The sequence below is a fragment of the Macaca fascicularis genome, chromosome 1 (assembly GCF_037993035.2).
Source record: "Macaca fascicularis isolate 582-1 chromosome 1, T2T-MFA8v1.1".
Lineage (NCBI taxonomy): Eukaryota > Metazoa > Chordata > Mammalia > Primates > Cercopithecidae > Macaca > Macaca fascicularis.
Window position 1 is genome coordinate 75,251,038 of NC_088375.1, and position 22,351 is coordinate 75,273,388.

At 37.1% G+C, this 22,351-nt stretch overlaps 1 protein-coding gene across 10 annotated transcripts in view; it reads right to left on the reverse strand.

Annotated features, from left to right (window-relative positions):
* Nucleotides 1–315: 315 nt before the first annotated feature.
* The window catches only part of GPATCH2 (G-patch domain containing 2), a 201,853-nt gene continuing 179,817 nt past the window's right edge, over nucleotides 316–22,351 (reverse strand). For 9 of the 10 annotated variants that reach the window (XR_012428691.1, XR_012428694.1, XR_012428695.1 and 6 more), the window contains one exon: nucleotides 3,288–4,158. Coding sequence is in view for 4 of the 10 variants with exons in the window: in XM_074026688.1 (XP_073882789.1) it covers nucleotides 3,938–4,158 (221 nt within the window). In the remaining 6 variants the exon portion in view is untranslated. Of the gene's footprint in view, nucleotides 4,159–22,351 lie in introns of all 10 variants that reach the window. The other variant, XM_005540865.5, reaches the window with a different exon arrangement.

Sequence of the window (22,351 nt, forward strand, 5' to 3'; positions counted from 1 at the left end):
GGAAAGAGACCTTAAGCAAGTTAGTCTAATGAAGCTTCACAGAAACAATAAAAACAGGGAAATGTGGTAGAGCAGCTCACAATTGACTATGAATACATTTGTGAATCAAATACATTTACCAATATTTTTCTCTAATTTTTTTGAGGTATTGAAATTTTTCAAGGCTTAATAACAATGAACTTAACTGCATTATTAAATGCTAATTGTCATTGGGTACTCATTGAAACAAATTTTTGAAGTACTTTCTACTGTTAAAAAATTACTGTAAGGTAAAAGGGAAACAGTTAAAGCACAAAGACAATGACTGCGTATAAATAATGGTCTTAAACATTAGGTTTTATTCTTTCCTTCTTTGTTGTACTATTAATATAACTTTCTACCAAAAGAAAAATTAAAAAAAAATTTTTGCTAACGATTTCTTTACAATGCCAATTTAGATCACTTTTCTTTTTGAAAGACAAAATACAGATGAAAATGGTTTTAAAAAACATGTCAACAGTGATTTTTTTCTCTTTTGGGAAATATCTGCTCAAAATGAAATGTACTGAATAGAAGCAATTGTCAGTTCAATTTACAAGAATACCAATTCTCCATGTTAATATAAACATTAATAAAATGCAATATTTTGTAATTATGTCTGTATACTGCACACAGGCATTATAAATACACCTATAGGTACACATTATGTATCTCTTTACCCCTACTGTGTTAACTTCTGTTTGATAACCACAGTATGAGTTATAAAATATATGGTATTTAAATGCTGAGACCAATTTATGGGCAGATTTTAATTAGCAATGAATTCTTATTTAAAAGGGTACTATATAGTTTAAAAATAAAAGCAACCAAATTAAATATTGTATTTGGGGAGCAGAAAAGAAGGAAACAAATGACTCCAGCACACAGTCTGGTCATTATCAAGTATAACAAATAAATTTTTTAAACAGTCAAGTTGCTAATGTAATCATGCTCACCGTCTCTAGGCTATTGCAGGTAATTAGGATAGAAAAGGAAGACCTATGCACTCTCTAAAATTTTTAGTACAACCAATTAATTTGCTATAAGGCTACAGATACTGTAGAAGAGTGGCTTCACAAAGGAGGAGAAGAAACATCTTACTGCCTTTTAAAGGAAATATAAATGATACATTCTAAATCTTGGGGTTCTATGGACATCATAACTGGCAAAAAGTTAACTGTAACTATATATAAAACACAAATTAGTGGGCTTCGGATGGTGAAAGACATTTGATTTATACTAAAAAATTCCTATTTTAATTGTGCTTGTTTCTCCAATTAAGTTCAGGTACAACGAGAACATCAGGTCTGCACTGAATTTTCTTAAAGACTGAATGCTGAGGGCATGTCAGTAGGAGTACGGGGGAAGCTTGGGATGTTATCACTTTTCTGCTTTGAGTGCTGATTCACATATACTGTAGAGTACATCTATTCTGTACAATTAAACACTTCAGCAGAATAAGAAGTATTTTAAGTCCTCTGTGAAACACATAGAGGGCGTCAAGATGAAGAACTGTCTTCTATTAGCTGAAAATACAAAGAAGAATTTTTTTGAGGTGTTAGAGAACCTAAATGTACATCCTACAGAAGTTGCTTCGGAAGCTCTGTATCTGGCCAGAACAGCAACAATAAACAGCATTCATAAGGACGGCAATATTTAATGAAGAAGTTCCTATACACTAGTCTGATATATACACTGCTCTTCTTCACTACGAGGGTTTTTACCTCCATTAGAACATAGTAAGGTGAAAAAGAACAGCCAAGTCCTCAGGAGTTTGGAACCAGGCTCACAATGACCTCATTGTTTGCTCTCAGTGGCTTCAAACTTGGCTTTTTGAGATCCTAGGGTTTTCGAAGATCTCCAGGCAATCAAATTAAGAAAAAGCTCAAACACCAAATTTTGAATAGACCCTAGAGCACAATACACTATCACAAAGAAGTTTTAAAACTTGCATATAATCTTCCCCCTTTCCCTGGTTACAGAGACAGAATGAGTATTTAGAAAATATCAGTTTAAAAAATGGCAAATTTATAAGTAAAAAACTTGTAGAAAGTCCATGGGGTTACTTTATCCAATAAGAATGATTCAAAAGAACATCTCTTCTGGTCGTCCATAGTCCCCTAACCAACCTGTCCTCTAGGCACAATATCCCTGGGAAAGAAGATGATTCTCAAGAAATGTACATTTGGCAAACTGTGAAGAATTTCAAATAGAAGGTTGGCCTTCACCTCCCCAGTTGGCAGGATTTTTTTAGGGGACCACCTGAGAAAGGTCTGTTACATGCATAAACTTCCTTTAACACCTTTTAAAAACTCTTCTGGGGGCCAGGCGTGGTGGTTCATGCCTATAATCCCAGCACTTTGGGAGGCTAATGTGGGCAGATCATTTGAGGTCAGGAGTTCAAGACCAGCCTGGCCAACACGGTGAAACTATGTCTATACTAAAAATACAAAACTTATCTGGATGTGGTGGTGGGTACCTGTAATCCCAGCTACTTGGGAGGCTGAGGCAGAACAATCGCTTGAGCCCAGGATGGGGAGGCTGCAGTGAGCCGAGATTATGCCACTGCACTTCAGCCTGGGCGACACAGCCAGACTCTGTCAAAAAAAAAAAAAAAAAAAAAAAAAGAAAGAAACAAAAAATCTCTTTGGAAAGTGACAAGATTTAAAAAACCCATTAGAAAGGTGATTCACGTGTGTTATCTTAGTCTTTACTCAACCAATAAAAGCCATTATAAATAAAATAATAATCATCATAAGTTGTTAATAATGAGGATAATAAATAAAGATCTTCTAAACTAAAAGCAATTTAGAATCTCTGATACTATGAAGCAAATGACTCAGGAATAGCTCAATACTAGGCACATAATAAAAAGGACTTCTTTGCTAGGTTTTAAAGTAACATCTTGGGTCCTAGAAAGGGCAAATCAGTACCATTTACTTCTTTTGTTCACCTTCTAAATGGGTTGGGCCATTGCCAGAAATCTGAGTTCTGGGAGAGCCATTTAACTCTTCATATAAATGGACTCAATATTGTAATAAATTACTCCAATGATTAAAATTTTAAATCCATTTACTACACTTGAGTTGATCTTAAAAAAAATATCAGTCTTTGGGAAAACAGAGGTAGAAGTACATCTGGATTAATAGAATTTACAGTTCAATCATGGTGAATTTAAAAAATACATGTTTCTTTCAATAATCATTTTATGTTCTAAATGAGGTAAAATTTATAAAATCTGCATTGAAGTAATGTCGAGGGCACTCTGGTGATAACAATGATGAGGTTTATTTTTGTCAAAATGTCCAAGGGAAACATTAATTATTGTTTGTCAACTGTGAACTTCACACTACATTGTCTAAGGATAAAAAATTAATGGGTATCACTCTGTCAGAAAATCCTCACAAAGAAGCCAAATTCAAGGAATGTGAAATTGACAAGCCTTTCAAACAAAGATGTGTTCGGACTTCACTGATGGGATGGCAGGTCTATTGGGTTACAATAGATAGGGATGATATAAAACACAATCCTTTCCTGCCTATCCCATTTTAGAAACCGGTGGGTGTGCTCACATTTGTCTGGGCATTGCAGCACTGCACACATACATGAATTAAGCAAAGCATCAGAAAGTACTGACACATGAGATTAAAATAAATAAGAGAAACGAGCTGCTCTTTATACCTAGAAATAGCTGGAAATTACTGAAAAAAATTAAAGGGCAGAGGTTTTCATTTTAGCACCATGAATTGTGATGAAATCCCATTTCTCTCACTATGGTAGGACTGTATGCAGTAAGGAAGCTAGAGTGATGTGTTTGAGGCAATGTAGATTTTTGCTTCAAAAACAGAAGTCATGTTATCATTTTAGAACAATGGGACATACTGAATAAAGTCTGTAAAACATTTTTTCTTTGCTTTTCTTAGGCGGATTTTCCTGCATTAGGGGTATTAGTTGCGGAAGTATTTTTTGGTAGAGGAAATCCAAGTCCTAATCCCTTTGGCCTCTGCATGGCTTGAATTGGCTCAGAGATCCCCTTGCCATCTCGTCCAAGGCCTGACCCAGGTGTCCAGCCCATATTCTGAAGCATTCGGTTTCCAATATTATTTTCTAGGATTGGCTGGGCATTTTCACCTACAAATCCTGAAATGATAAAACAACAGCACACATTAATCAGTATGAACACAGCTGAAGATATTAGGCTATGAAAACGATGTTCTCCTAAGTTTTTTTCTTTTTTCCAATCAGGTACTAGAGGGGGCTGCGTATTCATCTTTGGATACTTCTTGTAGCTGAGAGAACAATGGAAGAAAGATCTTGTTTAGAATTTCAATTCTAGCACCTCACAGCAGGGTGAGCTATTCAACCTCTCTGGGATTTTGTTTTCTCATCTGTGAAATAGCCACAATACAACCTACATTGCCTATCTCACAGAAACCTGTAGGACAGATGAGATCATGTATGTAAAGAAACTTCTCAGTAAACCATAAAGTACCCTACGAATGGATTTATTTTCATTACCATGTTAGCCTTATGGATTATTCTGAAAATCATCAACATATATGGTAGTACCTTACATTTGCCCATGACTTTGACATTTGACAGAACCAAAACTAAAACCAAACCAAACAAAAAGCACAACTGGTGGCATCTTGAGTTCCTAGGAATTTACATTCTTATAATCTCTCTCCTTGTTATTTATTATTCAGTCTGTAATGTATGCATCCTTTAGTTCCTTTCCTCCTTTTCCTTCCATGGCCACATTTAAATGACTATATAATTAAGTTAGTAGAAATAAAATAGAGGAAAATAATATTAAACATACATGTATTATAAAATTTAAAAAATATATTATATAAATTTGCAGGGACATAGACCACAATTCCCTCCATAGGCCTCCAGGGATAGATATATTTCTCCCTATTTCCCTCCCTCCTTTCTTCCCTTCCATCCCTCCCTTCCTCCCTTCATTCCTTATTTGAAAAAGGAGATTGGCTAGTGCTTAACATGAAATTTAGATATAGATGTTGTTTACCATATTTTGTTAGCAGGCAATTGAGAAATGCATCGATTTTAAGCATTTTCTCTTTGATGACATTTTCAAAAATAGACTTCTAATTTAATTTTCTTTTTTAGGCCCTTATAGAGAAAGTTGAGCATAGATAGTGTATATTTGGTTCTAGGGAAAAACTGAGAAGTACTAGATATCTGAAGTCCAAAGATGGAGAAATTAACAAACACCATGAAAGTCAAAGAATACAAGAACTTGAGCTCTTTCCTTCAATTGCAAGCTTGGGCTTGGCCTTGGGCATGGTCGGTCTATCCCAGGCGTGGCACAGGTTGGCTCTTTCCTTGATTGGTTCATTTCTGTTCCTCCTCTAGCAGCAGGTATTGTATTATCGTGTATGAAAAGGGAATATAGCAAATCTGGAGCTAACCAGATACAAGCAATCAGAAATTATTTAATTTCTGATTATCAGAGCATTATCAGAGCATTTCTCATGGTTACTCCCCTCTTAGAAGAAAGTGGTTAACAAACAAACTAATATTGGAGTCTGTAAGAAAAAAAAAGAGAGAGATGAAAGTGTATCTTAAAAGAACCTTTGTCTTAGTGAGAACATATTTGGCCCAGCCCAATCTCTTATACCAGGGCTCAAATTTACAGGGATACAGTGTTTGACACCATTCCCTCCATAGGCCTCCTATACTAACACTTTCCAAATATCTATAGAATGCCTGTGGTATAGCAGCTGAGACCTGGCTCTAGCATATTTCTGCTCTGAAATGTGGACCATGTCTTCCTAGACAGAGGTAGAAATGGGCAGCTGTTGACATAACCACTCACTACCCTCAAAGGTTCGTGAGTCTCTTTAGTACCAACCTATACCTCACCCTGCCACTACCCCTTTCCCATCATCAGTTTTCTTCTTCTCTGACTCAGGATTATTACAGGACCTTCTCCCCAACTACCAAAAAAAAAAAAAAAAACCCTGGAACTCTCTGTCCTACTGTTTGCACCTTCTCCCCAACTACCAAAAAAAGTTGTAACTCTCTGTCCTACTGTTTCTCTGAGACTATGTTCAGAATGGTGGTACCAGCAGAGAAGGATCCTTGGATCTCAAACATCAGTAAGAATAACAAAAATATTAACAATGGGACTCCAGAGTACAGTAGTGTTCTCTTTCTTATCCTGAGTTGTAGTTACCCAAATGGCCAATTTATTATTGTTCTTTACACTGTTCATATACTTTTTTTTTTTTTAGACAGAGTCTCACTCTGTTGCCCAGGCCAGAGTGCAGTGGTGAAATCTTGGCTTACTGCAACCTCCGCCTCCTGGGTTCAAGTGATTCTTGTGCCTCAGCCTCCTGAGTAGCTGGGATTACAGGTGTGTGCCATCACACCCAACTAATTTTTGTATTTTTTAGTAGAGACGGGATTTCACCATGTTGACTAGGCTGGTCTTGAACTCCTCACTTCAAGTGATCCACCTGCCTTGACCTCCCAAAGTTCTGGGATTACAGGTGTGAGCCACGGCACCCAAACTGTACATACACATTTTTTTTTTTTTTTTTTTTTGAGACGGAGTCTCGCTCTGTCGCCCAGGCTGGAGTGCAGTGGCCGGGTCTCAGCTCACTGCAAGCTCCGCCTCCCGGGTTCACGCCATTCTCCTGCCTCAGCCTCCGGAGTAGCTGGGACTACAGGCGCCCGCCACCTCGCCCGGCTAGTTTTTTGTATTTTTAGTAGAGACGGGGTTTCACCATGTTAGTCAGGATGGTCTCGATCTCCTGACCTTGTGATCCGCCCGTCTCGGCCTCCCAAAGTGCTGGGATTACAGGCTTGAGCCACCGCGCCCGGCCTACATACACATTTTTAAGTGTATTCTTTGAACGATGTATTTCACAGTAAAAAATAAAATAATAGTAAAAGAAATGTCAGCGTTGAACCAACAGTGTATCTTATCTGGTAATCTGTATCTCACATTGTGGGGAAGAGCAAGCGAGTCACGCTCTATGATTCTTACTTGTAGAACAAGGAAAGCCACAAAATGCTAGACATGGGTTTTAATACCTACAGCCCTCTTATTTACCATGGAGTAATCATCAATTGATTTTCAAAGCCGTTTATTAAACATTTTGGTATTTTCAATCTTCGGCGCATTTCAAGACCAAGAAGAGACCACATCATTACCATTTGCTAAATTCCTTACAGGGAGTAAGAACTAGCCAATGATTAATTGGCTTTGGATTTCTCAAATGAATTCATAGCTCATGGAAACAAGTACCTTAACATGTAACAGAAAGAACCTTCAACTACTTGCCTATTGAGTGGCAACATCTAATGTCAAACAAAAATTCTTGACTAACATTATTTACTGCTTGAGAAGGGCAAAATGCATATACAGAGATTATAAATATATGTGTGTGTGTGACAGTGAAAAATGGACCTTAGTCACAAATACATACACTCATGCACAAAATAAAAGTCTTTTGTCAAAAATGCTGACTATAACACAAAAGCAATTAATTTATTTTGAAGTCATGACTGTGGTGGTAAGCAGGACAGACCTCCACAGACCTCCAAGGTATGCGGTTTCTTCTGGACAGCGGCTGATCAGGTATGTCAGGTTAAACAGTGCCTTAGCATGTTGTCTCATATCCCTGATTTTTCGGTGATTGTCATAATTAATTTAATTCTACCCTAAGCTAAAGCCAGACCAGAGGTCTAATGCTGCTCTGGGCTGTACATCTGTTTACTCACATTTTTGATAGGATAGCTTGCAAAAGTTCAGAATTAAAATTTTAATTAAATTTTAATTAAATAAAATTTAATTTTTTAATTTAATTTTAATTAAAATTAAAATATTAAATTAATATTTAAGAAAAGAATAATGCCAATTTAAAATATTTCTATAAAAATTGCTAAATTATGGTGCATTTTCAGTCCTAAAGTGAACAGCAAATGATAATTGATTCACTATTATAATTTTAAAATGTTGGTATTTCAAGCAGGGTAGCCCAGGGGTGATCAGCATACTCTCATGCTTTTGTTTTTATATAGACGGAAAAGAACTCATTCTCATTGTTTTAAATGATGGTTTCATTTTTCTTCATAAAAGTAAAACGATATGACACAAAAGAAAGCATTATCTTGTACTTGGAAGAAAAAAGAACATTTTATTCTTCAAATGCTAAATCTTTCCTCATAGAAACACAACCTAAAAAACAAAAACAGTAACAGAGACTTCATTATTCATGGAAAGTGATTCTAGAGTAAAATCTACTGTTGGCTTCTCATCCTTCTTTTATGAAATTAAGACTTGGGAGTGGAACAACTCAGCCTCAGTGCAGTATACACCACAACCATAATTTCCCTTTCTTTTGCTCCTGGCAGTGTTAAATCCTTTAAGACCTTTCCTAGAAGGCTCTCCTGCTTGGGCAGCTTTAGCAATACATCGCCTGCTAACCTTTCTGCCTGCTTCCGCTCCCAGCCCCCTGTCTGCTGGATCTCTCATATCCATTACAGCTGAGTCGGTCCTTTCCCCTCAAATCTTCCAAAGAGTACCGTGGAGGGTAATTCACTTGCATAATTGGCTCAAGAGATGAAAATCTTGTATCGGCCTCTCTTAGCCACTAATCTATCCAGCTGACTGCAAGCCTAATTGGCAGCTTGTTTAGTAATTTGGCTCCTAAAGTGTTGTATTGATGTTGGATAAACAGCCAATGGAAGGGGAGGTGACACATGCTGCTTCCCATAGAATAGCTAGTGTACTCCGCCTCTGTCCCTACCCTGTATTCACAAGGCATTTATTAGTTTGTGATCACTCTTTCTTCGCATACTTTTTTCGCCATTACTTGACTAGCCAGCTGAGAGGCTGGGCTATTCTCACTATTATTAGCAACGTTATAACAATGGTAAGTTATAATACTGTCCTCTGTTCTCAGTAACTAATTTAGGGGCACAGATTTTTGATTGTTATTATTATGAACTCAAGGAACAGCATGAAGCACAGTTTAAGATGAGAGAAAGTGGTAGGTGTTACTACTACTCGTCGTCTAATGTTTTAATTATTTCATTTATTAATATAGAAAAGCTTCGTTACTTCAGACTAGTTTATAATTTTATCTGCAATATTGCAGACATACTTCATGATACTTTTGTTAACTAAAATCAGTTTAAATAGTTAAGTGTGTAAATATATGATGCACTGACTTATTTAAATAACAGAAATTTAATGTAAAACTAGTTTTTTTTCCTTAAGTGATAAAAATCTTGTAGAGAATAAAAGACATTATCTGTTATTGACATGCTTAGAAGAGGAAGTGTTCTTATTAACAGATGTTTTTAGTTAAACCGAAATATATTTCTTATGGAATGCTTATGTATCAAACAGTATGTATTTTCAAAAAATTAAAAATAAATCTTACAAATAGAAAACTGTTTTGGCCCTGAAGTCAGATAGGAATGTTTGCCACAATATAATCAGAATCATTTTTGGTCTTCCTACTACAAAGCATGTCTACACAAAGCATGTGGTATATTTGTTAGGTATCTGATATTCATTATTTCTACTCTTCATTCAAAAAGGAAATTTTAATGGTCCTCAGAGAGTTGAAGTCACTTAACCTTGACCACACAGGGAGTAAGCTAGGACTTAAACTTTGGTTAAGCTTACTCCAAAAGCCTACATACATTTCTTTATCTGATTCCCTATAAGAATTTTTAGCAGAGATATTGTACAAATCACTACAAAAATTCATTGAGGAATATATGAATTGCAATATTAGGTTCTCTCAGTTTGTATATGAACAATATACCACAATTTGTATACGGACCATGTATCACAAATATATCACAGATACATTTGGATAACGCAGAATACAATGATGTCTGTAGCCCTTAGAAACTATAAAAGCTTCCATATTCATAATTTCTTTTGATCTTTTCAACCTGAAAGGGGAGTATTATTGGCCCCATTTTATAGATGAAACTGATGTTTGGAGAGCTAATTCAGCTGCCCGAAGTCAATTAGCTAAAAAGTACCCCAGTTAGAACTTAGGACATTTGATCCCAGATGCCACCCTTTCAGCCGACTGAACACTGAACTTGCAATATTATATCATCAACATTTTCTGATGCATGGGGAGTTGCCCACAAGATGGCCGAAGAGGAACAGCTCTGGTCTGCAGCTCCCAGCGAAATCAATGCAGAAAGTAGGCGATTTTTGCATTTCCAACTGAGGTACCTGGTTCATCTCACTGGGACTGATTAGACAGTGGGGGCAGCCCATGGAGGGCGAGCAGAAGCAGGGTGGGGCACTGCCTCACCCAGGAAGTGCAAGGGGTCAGGGAACTCCCTCCCCTAGCCAAGGGAAGCCTTGAGGGACTGTGCCTTGAGGAATGGTGCATTCCAGCCCAGATACTATGCTTTTCCCACGATCTTCACAACCCGCAGACCAGAAGATCACCCCGGGTGCCTATGACACCAAGGCCCTGGGTTTCAAGCATAAAACTGGGAGACCATTTGAGCAGACACCAAGCTAGCTGCAGAAGTTTTTTTTCATACCCCAGTGGCACCTGGAACGCCAGCAAGACACAACCATTCACTCCCCTGGAAAGGGGGCTGAAGCCAGGGAGCCAAGTGGTCTTGCTCAGCACATCCCACCCACACGGAGCCCAACAAGTTAAGATTCACGGGTTTGAAATTCTCACTGCCAGCACAGCAGTGTGAAGTTGACCTGGGATGCTCAAGCTTGGTGGGGGAAGGGGTGTCTGCCATTACTGAGCCTTGAGTAGATGGTTTTCCCCTCACAGTGTAAACAAAGCTGCTGGGAGTTTGAACTGAGTGGAGCCCACCGCAGCTCAGTAAAGCTGCTGTAGCCAGACTGCCTCTCTAGATTCCTCCTCTCTGGGCAGGGCATCTCTGAAAGAAATGCAGCAGCCCCAGTAAGGGGCTTATAGATAAAACCCCCATCTCCCTGGGACAGAGCACCTGCAGGAAGGGGCGGCTGTGGGCACAGCTTCAGCAGACTTAAATGTTCCTGCCTGCTGGCTCTGAAGAGAGTAGCAGATCTCCCAGCACAGCGCTTGAGCTCTGCTAATGGAAAGAATGCCTCCTCAAGTGGCTCCCTGACCTCTATGCTTCCTGACTGGGAGAAAACTCCCAGCAGGGGTCAATAGACACCTCATACAGGAGAGCTCCAGCTGGCATCTGGAGGGTGCTCCTCTGGGATGAAGCTTCCAGAGGAAGGAACAGGCAGCAATCTTTGCTGTTCTGTAGCCTCTGCTAGTGATACCCAGGCAAACAGGGTCTGGAGTGGACCTCTACTGAACTCCAGCAGACCTGTAGCAGAGGGGCCTGTTAGAAGAAAAACTAACAAACAGAAAGGAATAGCATCAACATCAACAAAAGGATGTCCACACAGAAACCCCATCCAAAAGTCACCAACATCAAAGACCAAAGGTAGATAAATCCACGAAGATGAAGAAAAACCAGCACAAAAAGGCAGAAAATTCCAAAAACCAGAATGCCTCTTCTCCTCCAAAGGATCACAACTCCTTGCCAGCAAGGGAACAAAACTGGATGGAGAATGAGTTTGAAGAATTGACAGAAGTAGGCTTGAGAAGGTGGGTAAGAACAAACTCCTCCGAGCTGAAGGAGCATGTTCTAACCCACGGCAAGAAAGCTAACCAACTTGAAAAAAGGTAACTAGAATAACCAGTTTAGAGAAGAACATAAATAGCCTGATCGAGCTGAAAAACATAGCACGAGAACTTCGTGAAGCATACACAAGGATCAATAGCTAAATTGATCAAGCGGAAGAAAGGATATCAGAGATTGAAGATCTACTAAATGAAATAAAGCATGAAGACAAGATTAGAGAAAAAAATAATGAAAAGGAATGAACAAAGCCTCCAAGAAATACGGGATTATGTGAAAAGACCAAACCTATGGTTGATACGTGTATCTGAAAGTGATGGGGCGAATGGAACCAAGTTGGAAAATACTCTTCAGGATATTATCCAGGAGAACTTCCCCAACCTAGTAAGACAGGCCAACACCTGTCTTCTCACTGCCAGATTCATAAAACAAGTTCTTAGAGACCTACAAAAGAGACTTAGACTTCCACATAATAATAGTGGGAGACTTTAAAACCCCGCTGTCAATATTAGAGCAATGAGACAGAAAATTAACAAGGATATTCAGAACTTGAACTCAGCTCTGGTCCAAGCAGACCTAACAGACGTCTACAGAACTCTCCACTGCAAATCAACAAAATATTCATTCTTCGCAGCACCAAATCGCACTTATTCTAAAATTGACCACATAATTGAAAGTACAACACTCCTCAGCAAATGCAAAAGAATGGAAATTATAACAAACAGTCTCTCAGACCAAAGTGCAATCAAATTAGAACTCAGGATTAAGAGACTCACTCAAAACCACACAACTCCATGGAAACTGAACAACCTGTTCCTGAATGACTACTGGGTAAATAAGGAAATTAAGGCAGAAATAAATAAGTTATTTGAAACCAATGAGAACAAAGACACAACGTACCAGAATCTCTGGGACATAGCTAAAGCTGTTTAGAGGGAAATTGATAGCACTAAATGCACAAAAGAGAAAGTGGGAAAGATCTAAAATTGGCACCCTAACATCACAATTAAAAGAACTAGAGAAGCAAGGGCAAACAAATGCAAAAGCTAGCAGAAGACAAGAAATAATTAAGATTAGAGCAGAACTGAAGGAGAGAGAGATATGAAAAAATCCTTCAAAAAAAATCAATGAATCCAGGGGCTGGTTGTTTGAAAAGATTAACAAAATAGATAGACTGCTAGTCAGACTAATGAAGAAGAGAAAAGAATCAAATAGACACAATAAAAAATGATAAAGGGGATATCACCACTGATCCCACAGATATACAAAATACCATCAGAGAATAGTATAGACACCTCTATGCAAATAAACTAGAAAATCTAGAAGAAATGGATAAATTCCTGGACACATACACCCTCCCAAGACTAAAGCAGGAAGAAGTCAAATCCCTGAATAGACCAATAACAAGTTCTGACACTGAGGCAGCAATTAATAGCCTACCAACCAAAAAAAGCCCAGGACCAGATGGATTCACAGTCAAAGAGGAGCTGGTACCAGAGGTACAAAGAGGAGCTGGTACCATTCCTTCTGAAACTATTCTAAACAACAGAAAAAGAGGGACTCTTCCCGGACTCATTTTATGAGGCCAGCATCATCCTGATACCAAAACTTGGCAGAGACACAACAACAACAACAAAATTCAGGCTAATATCCCTGATGAACATTGATGTGAAAATCCTCAATAAAATACTGGCAAACTGAATCCAGCAGCACATCAAAAAGTTTATCCAACATGATCAAGTCGGCTTCATCCCTGGAATGCAAGGCTGGTTCAACATACTCAAATCAATAAACATAATCCATCACATAAACAGAACCACTGACAAAAACCACATGATTATTTCAATAGACACAGAAAAGGCCTTTGATAAAATTCAACACATGCTAAAAACTGTCAATCAACTAGGTATTGATGAAATGTATCTTAAAATAATAAGAGCTATTTATGACAAACCCACAGTCAATATCATACCGAATGAGCAAAAGCTGGAAGCATTCCCTTTGAAAACCGGCACAAGACAAGGATGCCCTCTCTCACCACTCCTGTTCAACATAGTACTGGACGTTCTGGCCAGGGCAATCAGGCAAGACAAAGAAATAAGTGTATTCAAATAGGAAGACAGGAAGTCAAATTGTCTCTGTTTGCAGAAGACATGATTGTATATTTAGAAAACCCCACTGTCTCAGCCCCGAATCTCCTTAAGCTGATAAGAAACTTCAGCAAAGTCTCAGGATACAAAATCAATGTTCAAAAATCACAAGCATTCCTATACATCAATAATAGACAAACAGAGAGTCAAATCATGAATGAATTGCCATTCACAATTGCTACAAAGAGAATAAAATACTGAGGAATACAGTTTACAGGGGATGTGAAGGACCTCTTCAAGGAGAGCTACAAACCACTGCTCAAGGATATAAGAGAGGACACAAACAAATGGAAAAACATTCCATGCTCATGGATAGGAAGAATCAATATTGTGAAAATGGCTACACTGCCCAAAGTAATTTACAGATTCAATGCTATCCCCATCAAGCTAACATTGATTTTCTTCAAAGAATTGGAAAAAACTACTTTAAAGTTCATGCGGAACCAAAAGAAAGCCCAGATATCCAAGACAATCCTAAGCAAAAAGAAGAAAGCTGGAGGGATCATGCTACCTGACTTCAAACCAAACTACAAGGCTCCAGTAACCAAAACAGCATGGTACTGGTACGAACACAGATATATAGACCAATGGAGCAGAACAGAGGCCTCAGAAATAATGCCACACATCTGCAATCATCTGATCTTTGACAAACCTGACAAAAACAAAAAATGGGGAAAGGATTTCCTATTTAATAAATGGTGTTGGGAAAACAGGCTAGCCATATGCAGAAAACTGAAACTGGACCCCTTTCTTACATCTTATACAAAAATTAACTCAAGATGGATTAAAACTTAAACATAACACCTAAAACCATACCTTAGAAGAAAACCTAGGCAATACCATTCAAGACATAGGCATGGGCAAAAACTTCATGACTAAAACACCAAAAGCAATGGCAACAAAAGCCAAAATTGACAAATAGGATCTAATTAAACTAAAGAGCTTCTGCACAGAAAAGAAACTATCATCAGACTGAACAGGCAATCTACAGAATGGGAGAAAATGTTTGCAATCTATCCATCTGACAAAGGGCTAATATCCAGCATCTACAAAGAACTTAAACAAATTTCCAAGACAAGGTCAAACAACCCCATCAAAAAGTGGGTGAAGGATATGAACAGACACTTCTCAAAAGAAGACATTTATGTGGCCAACAAATATGAAAAAAAGCTCATCATCACTGGTCATTAGAGAAATGCAAATCAAAACCACAATGAGACATCTTCTCACGCCAGTTACAATGTTTATCATTAAAAAGTCAAGAAACAACAGATGCTGGAGAGGATGTGGAGAAATAGGAACGCTTTTACATTGTTGGTGGGAGTGCAAATTAGTTCAACCATTGTGGAAGATAGTACAGTGTGGCGATTCTTCAAGGATCTAGAACCAGAAATACAATTTGACCCAGCCATCCCATTACTGGGTATATATCCAAAGGATTATAAATCATTCTACTATAAAGATACATGAACATGTACGTTTGTTACAGCACTGTTCACAATAGCAAAGACTTGGAACCAACCTAAATGCCCATCAATGATAGACTGGATAAAGAAAATGTGGCACATATACACCATGGAATACTATGCAGCCATAAAAAAGGATGAGTTCATGTCCTTTGCAGGGACTTGGATGAAGCTGGAAACCATCATTCTCAGCAAACTAACACAGGAACAGAAAACCAAACACCACATGTTCTCACTTATAAGTGGGAGCTGAACAATGAGAACATATGGGCACAGGGAGGGGACCATCACATTCTGGGACCTCTTGTGGGGTAGGGGACTAGGGAAGGAATAGCATTAGGAGAAATACCTAATGTAGCTGACAGGTTGATGGGTGCAGCAAACCACCATGGTATGTGTATACCTATGTAACAAGCCTGCACATTGTGCACAGGTACAGCAGAACTTAAAGTATAATAAAAGAAAAATGGCCGGGCATGGTGGCTCACACCTGTAATCCCAGCACTTTGGGAGGCTGAAGCGGGTGGATCACGAGGTCAGGAGATCGAGACCATCCTGGCTAACATGGTGAAACCCCGTCTCTACTAAAAGTACAAAAAATTAGCCGGGCGTGGTGACGGGCGCCTGCAGTCCCAGCTACTAGGGAGGATGAGGCAGGAGAATGGTGTGAACTCAGGGGGTGGAGCTTGCAGTGAGCCAAGACAGTGCCACTGCACTCCAGCCTGGGTGACAGAGTGAGACTCTGTATCAAAAAACAAAACAAAATAAAAACAAAAACAAAAAACATTTTCTACTACATCATTTCTTTTGCCATATTTCCCCAAATAATTAATGTTTTATTCTATTCACAGATTTCTAACTCCTGGTAGAAGTACAAATCTAAACAAGCATAGCAAATCTGACTAAAGAGAGTATTCTAACTCCTAAAATACCTCAAGATTCATTTTGCTTGTTATAAATTCAGTTACTCTAGCTTTCTTTGGCTAATACTTAAATTAAACCTTATATTTAGTTGTATTTATGGTAAAAAGCATATAGTGAGTTTCTTCTTTTAACCATTATAATCCCTAAATTTAACCGATGTAGTTTCTCCATTTACATTTATCATGATTACTAATATACCTAGATTTATTTTTACTATATTATTTAATGTTATTAACTTTGCTTTTTCTATGAATTTTTATTTCCTCCTTTCTGGAATTTATTGCTTGCTTATACTATCTTGAAGACTATATACAATATTTCTATCCTTTTAAGTGATGACCTTTAAAAGTCAACATGCATATCTCGCTTATTCCCTCACATTTTACATACTATTGTCCAGAGTTTTAGTTCCATCTTACTTTTATACATCCAAATTAATCATCTACATGGTCACTGTCTCCATCATTATTACTTTTATACAGTTAATATTAATTTAGCTTTTAGTACATGCTCAACAATTTCTTTGCTCACCATTACTTCCTGAATTTCATTCTTTTTTAATGGATTCTGTTTTCTTCTGCAAGAGGTATCAAATTTAGTAGTGGTCAGTCTTTATCTGAAATGACTTTATTTCATCCTCACTCTTGGGTAATAATTTAGCTGGATATGTAACTCAGGTTGATTTGGTTATTTTGTCTTAGCACTTTAGAAATATTATCTATTACGTTCACATTTGTACTGCTATTTTTAAGTTTGCTACCAGTACAATTGCATTCTTACGTAGGTTATATTTTTTCTCGTTGGCTGCTCTTAAGTCATTTTCTTTGTCTTTGGTGTTCTGAAGTTTTATTACAATGTGACTTTATTTATATTTAATATTTCTTGATATAGACTCGTACTTGTTGAATATGAAAATTCATGTTTTCCTTCCATTCTAAAAATTCTTATTTTCCTAAATATTGCACCATCTTACTCTCTCTACTCTTCCTTCTGTAAGTTCTATTAGACACAGGTTGAACTTCATTGTCCTTAAGTCCTTCAGCCTCTTTTATATTTTCAATCATTTTATCTCTCTGTGCTGCTTTTATGTAGCATAGATATCACGCTTCAGATCTCTCCTAAAATTCAGTGTCTTTTCAGTTATATCTGATCTGTCATATAACCCATTCAGTGATTTGTGTAGTTTTTAAGATATTTTCACAATAAAATAATCTCAAATTTCTACTCGATTCTTTACCACATCTGTCTTTTCTTTGTCTACAATTATTTCCTCTCCTTTTTGAATTTGTTTTTATAATTAACTTTTTAGTTTTGGTTTATGAGATTGTCATTGGCAGGTTTTTATTTGTGGTGCTTCTTTGAGGCCTGGGTTGAAGGCCTACACCTCTAGAGTGGCTTCGAATGTGCTTCTGAAACCAGTTTTTATGTTAATTTTTGGCTTAGTGTAATTTAAGACCAGAAACTCATGTGAGGGCAGCCTCTTGGTCACAAATCTTCAGAGAGTTTTCTATTTGGAGCCCAGGGAGAAATAAGATTCTTTATCTTCCACTGTGCCTGTGGATGAGTTTTGTTTCCAGTCTGCCCATTTCTGAGGATGGAGCTTTTAGAGGTTCTGACTTGATAAGGAGACTTAACGCTCAGATCTCAGGCTTGACGTCCCGTCCACGAGGGAACTAACGAACATGCCTTAGGTTTTCAAGCTTGCCAGTAGTATGAGTGGGTGTGGGGGCTGCTCAGGACCATTTTGGTCTTAAACATTTCCCTTTCTTTCCTGTAGTCTCAGCTATCTTTGTAAAAAGATGGCTTCAAATTTTATTCAGTGTTTTCAGGTGTTTGGTAGTTTAAGTGTTTTCTCATTACTTAGTCTTTTATCAGGAAACAGCAATTCTTTTCTATCTTTTCTATCTAACATGTGTGCTTACTCTGTCCATCCTGTACTGAATGATAATGGAAAACTGTTTATTAAGATTCTACTAAAATACATAACTGAAGAGTGGGCTGGTGGTGTATGTGTCAAGAGGTGAAGGATTGCATATATCCCAGGCTTTATTATTCATTCAGATAGAGCCTGATTTCAAAATTAATAATGATCCCCTTGGAAAAGTCTGCCTGTTTTAACATCCTGAAAGAGCTACAATAATCTACAGCAGCTATATGGACCCAGAGATAGCAGGAAATAAAAATATAATTATTGATAAGATAAATTTGGACAACTACAATCTAGTACCTTGAAAAGGAGCTTGGTTACACCACACATTTCTGATTATGTTTGGCATGACTTTTAATTGCAAATGAGCCTTTAAAAAGTCTTCACCCATTATTATTATTTACAACCTGCCTTCATTGCCTTAAATATTCATGAAAATTATTTTCCTATTGAAATATCAGTAGGACGTGGAGAAAAAAGTTGAAAAGTCACAAAAAGCTGTAATGTAACCTCTTGCCAAGAACTCACATGTTCATGAAAAAAAGAAACTACCCTAGAGCAATATGTATATCAAGACATTAAACTTCAAAAGGCATTTCATTTCTATACTTAAAATATATAGAAAAAAGGCTGACTCCTTATAATAAATATTTCACTATGGTATTATTTCAATAGAAAGCAAAATAGTAACAGGCAATATTAATTGTGGATAACATTGAATTTCATACTGTATAGTGGACAAATTTTTAAAAAAATATAGTAGCCACAATATCTCAATAAATGAACTTAAATCTTTTTACTATTAAATCCTCAATAAGCTATGCCTTCTACCAAAAACACGGACCACAACCAACATTGCTAACTGCCTTTTTAAAAAGTGTTAATAATATTCCTCTTATTTTGTTCACTGCTTTTCTTCACCTTTACAGATGACATTTTTCAAACTATAAAATGCATTCTGCTGGCAAACCTTCTTGCTTTGATAGTTCTCAATTTTATAATAGTAAATCTACATCCTTTGCTACTGAGACATCCACTATCTTTCAGTATGTGACTTTGAATGAGGCAGAGAACAAGCTATACATTAAAAAAATCAATATCTAACCTTATCAATATTCATTTTACTTTGTCAATACAAAATACAAAGGTGAAAGAGCAGTAAATAAGCTAAAGCACTGAAATAAATTTGGTGTTCCTGTCACAATTAATAAATGTTCAAATGATAACACTGCTGGTTAGTCTAGAGCTTTCTAAAGCGACTGAAATTATGCTTCAAAGCTATTGCTAAAAGAAGGTGAGAAAAATTTTCAATACACTAGCAGGTAAACGTAATCAATTCTGGGTTATTAATTTCATAGGGGGCTTTAAATCTTTTATTATTAAAGGTGTTATTTATTATGAATACAATTTGTCTTTAGTCATAAATTGTTATACAAACCCGGTTTTGGATTTAAAGGGTCTAATTATAGTTTTCTGACAACTTCTTGGTAAATCCTTTCTAAACTTGCTGTTTGATTGCATAATATTTCACATATAAATCAGAGGGGATTATCAAACAATATGCAAGCTGTCGGTCTTTTAACTCTTACTCTCTATTTCAAATAAAAGAGAGTTATCGTCTGCATTTTTCCTGTTTAGAGTTAATGCTGACTAAAGGCAAAAGACACTGAAAATATATCTCAATTCAATGTGTTTTTCAGGAGTTCTGCAAGGGCCTATAAAAGGGCAAGAATATTGTCCTTAGCTAAAATTCAGAAGTTTACAAATATAACTGACTCTTTATTATGTGACTGACTCTTTTTCAGAATTTGAAAACTGTAATTTTCAGAGACAAGATGATCTAGGATTTACACCCTCATTATCAAAGTGTATTTATGCAAAAACATTTCTTACTTGAATTTGGATAATAATCTACACTGTAGAGTTGATTCATTAGCATTAAAAGATATTCTATTTAAAACTGAGGACTTTAAACTTAATCTCTTCCTCTTTGAAACAGTTATGCACAGATTTTAAAAATGGGTCGAAAATGAGTGATGTAATTCTCCTGCTCCACTACTTTTTGAGTAATTAAAATTTTCTAAGAATTTTATTTTCTAAGTTAAAATGTAGTAATACCAAAATCCTGGCTATTAAGAGAATCACAACAATTCACAAATATAAAATCTGGAATATGCTGGTGTAAGCTTATAAAAAAAACTGTTTTAGGCTAAAGTTCAATGTTTGTACCCATACGCCATATAAATGATTTCCTCTGATGTTACTGAGTTGTAATGTCAAAATCACCTTGCAGAAATAATTATATTATCCTCTCCTCAACCATTATGCATTTTCCTTCTCATTTCACATATGTTCAGAGTGTTAGGACGTGACCCCAGTATTGTCTTTTCCTTATTGCTGCCACTAAGGTGCTTTAGTAGCATTCCTAAGATTGTTCTTGTACTGTTTCTGCTGCTAATGCTTACATCACTGAAAGATAAGAAAATTCAGGGACCATTCAACTGGAATGGGGATGTTAAAGAATCCTATACTTGCCTTATGAAAGATCTGAATTGCAAGACTAATGACATGTGTTTCATCCAAAATGTGGCTACATGTTCATGTATGAGGAGATATATTAGAAGTATTTCATGAATATTCTGCATTTCTACATATAATAGTTAGATAAATCTATAAAACTTAAGGCATACTATATGCCTTAAGTCAGCATATGCAATAGGACAATCTTTACATATAGGTAATATGTATATAAAGAATATATATATATATGCTAACGAAGAGGCTGTAAGTACATTTTTATGGAAAGAACATGGATTTAGGAGTTATGCAGACCTAGGCTTGAAACTTTCCCTTGCATTCAACAATTCTGTCATCTTAGGTAGCTAACCTAACACTTCTTTGCATCTTAATTTTCTGTAAGGTGATGATAACGCCATCTCCCTCATACAGTTGTTATAAAGATAAAATAATAAAGTTTCTGGTACACAGTGGGTACCCAATAAGTGGCAAATATGATTCTACACAAATACAAATGCACTCTACACACAGGTGTTTCCTAATCTTGAAAATTCAGTACTGCCAGAAGACGATCAGGTATGCATCTAAATGCATAATTTTAAATGTAGTCCTTTATACGGAACAACTGCATTAGAAGTGCTCCAATTTTAAGTTATTCTTCAATTTTCTAGTGCTTAACTATGGAACAGGTTCCCTAAGTAGAGAACGTGGCTGGACGCAGTGGCTCACGCCTGTAATCCCAGCACTTTGGGAGGCCGAGGCAGGCAGATCACCTGAGGTCAGGAGTTCGAGACCAGCTTGGCCAACATGGTGAAACCCCATCTCTACCAAAAATACAAAAATTAGCTGGGCGTGATGGCAGGTGCACGTAATCCCAGCCACTTGAGATGCTGAGGCAGGAGAATCGCTTGAACCCAAGAGGCGGAGGTTGCAGTGAGCCAAGATCGTACCACTGCATCCCAGCCTGGGCAATAAGATTGAAACTCCATCTCACAAAAAAAAAAAAAAAAAGAGAGTGTAAGCTTCACATCTTTTTTTCCTCTTAAACTCACCATGCAACCCCACCCCGCCAAAACCATGCATATACTTATATATATTTTTCTTTTCACTGTTTACTCTCCTGTTGATATGAATCTTATTTTCATAGTCTATAATTAAAATCATTTTTTCCTATAAAGGCTGCCCAAATGAAACTAAGAGAAAATTTATAAATCTGTGTGGTTATAGATCCCAGGCAATAGGGCCAAGGCTATTATTTTCTGTTTCTACACTGAAAAACGTTTTCTCATAGAGCTTGCTGCACCACAAATCCATCATGGTTAACTGTTGTTTATTTATATGTGGGTGTCCACATTTTAATGCCTACTTGGCTTCCTCCTATCACTGACTTTATCTGTGCCTCCCTTACCACTGCTCTTGCATGAGATTTTCAATACATACTATTTTATTCACAACCTTCACTACAAGGCGAGTCTTTGCCCTTTCAGTAAGTAAGGCTTCCTGTCCTCTCCGACCTACAGTGACTTCCCTCTGATCAGCACTTGTAGTTTTCTCAAGACCACACTCATTATTAGAATGGCGTATTATTAGAATGACATGATTTTTGAGGTAGAAGTGAGAGCTTTCTCAGTCTAATGCTAATGTTGTCTAAAGAAGGAATGAGGAATCTAAGACTGCTACAGAGCTGGGACTAG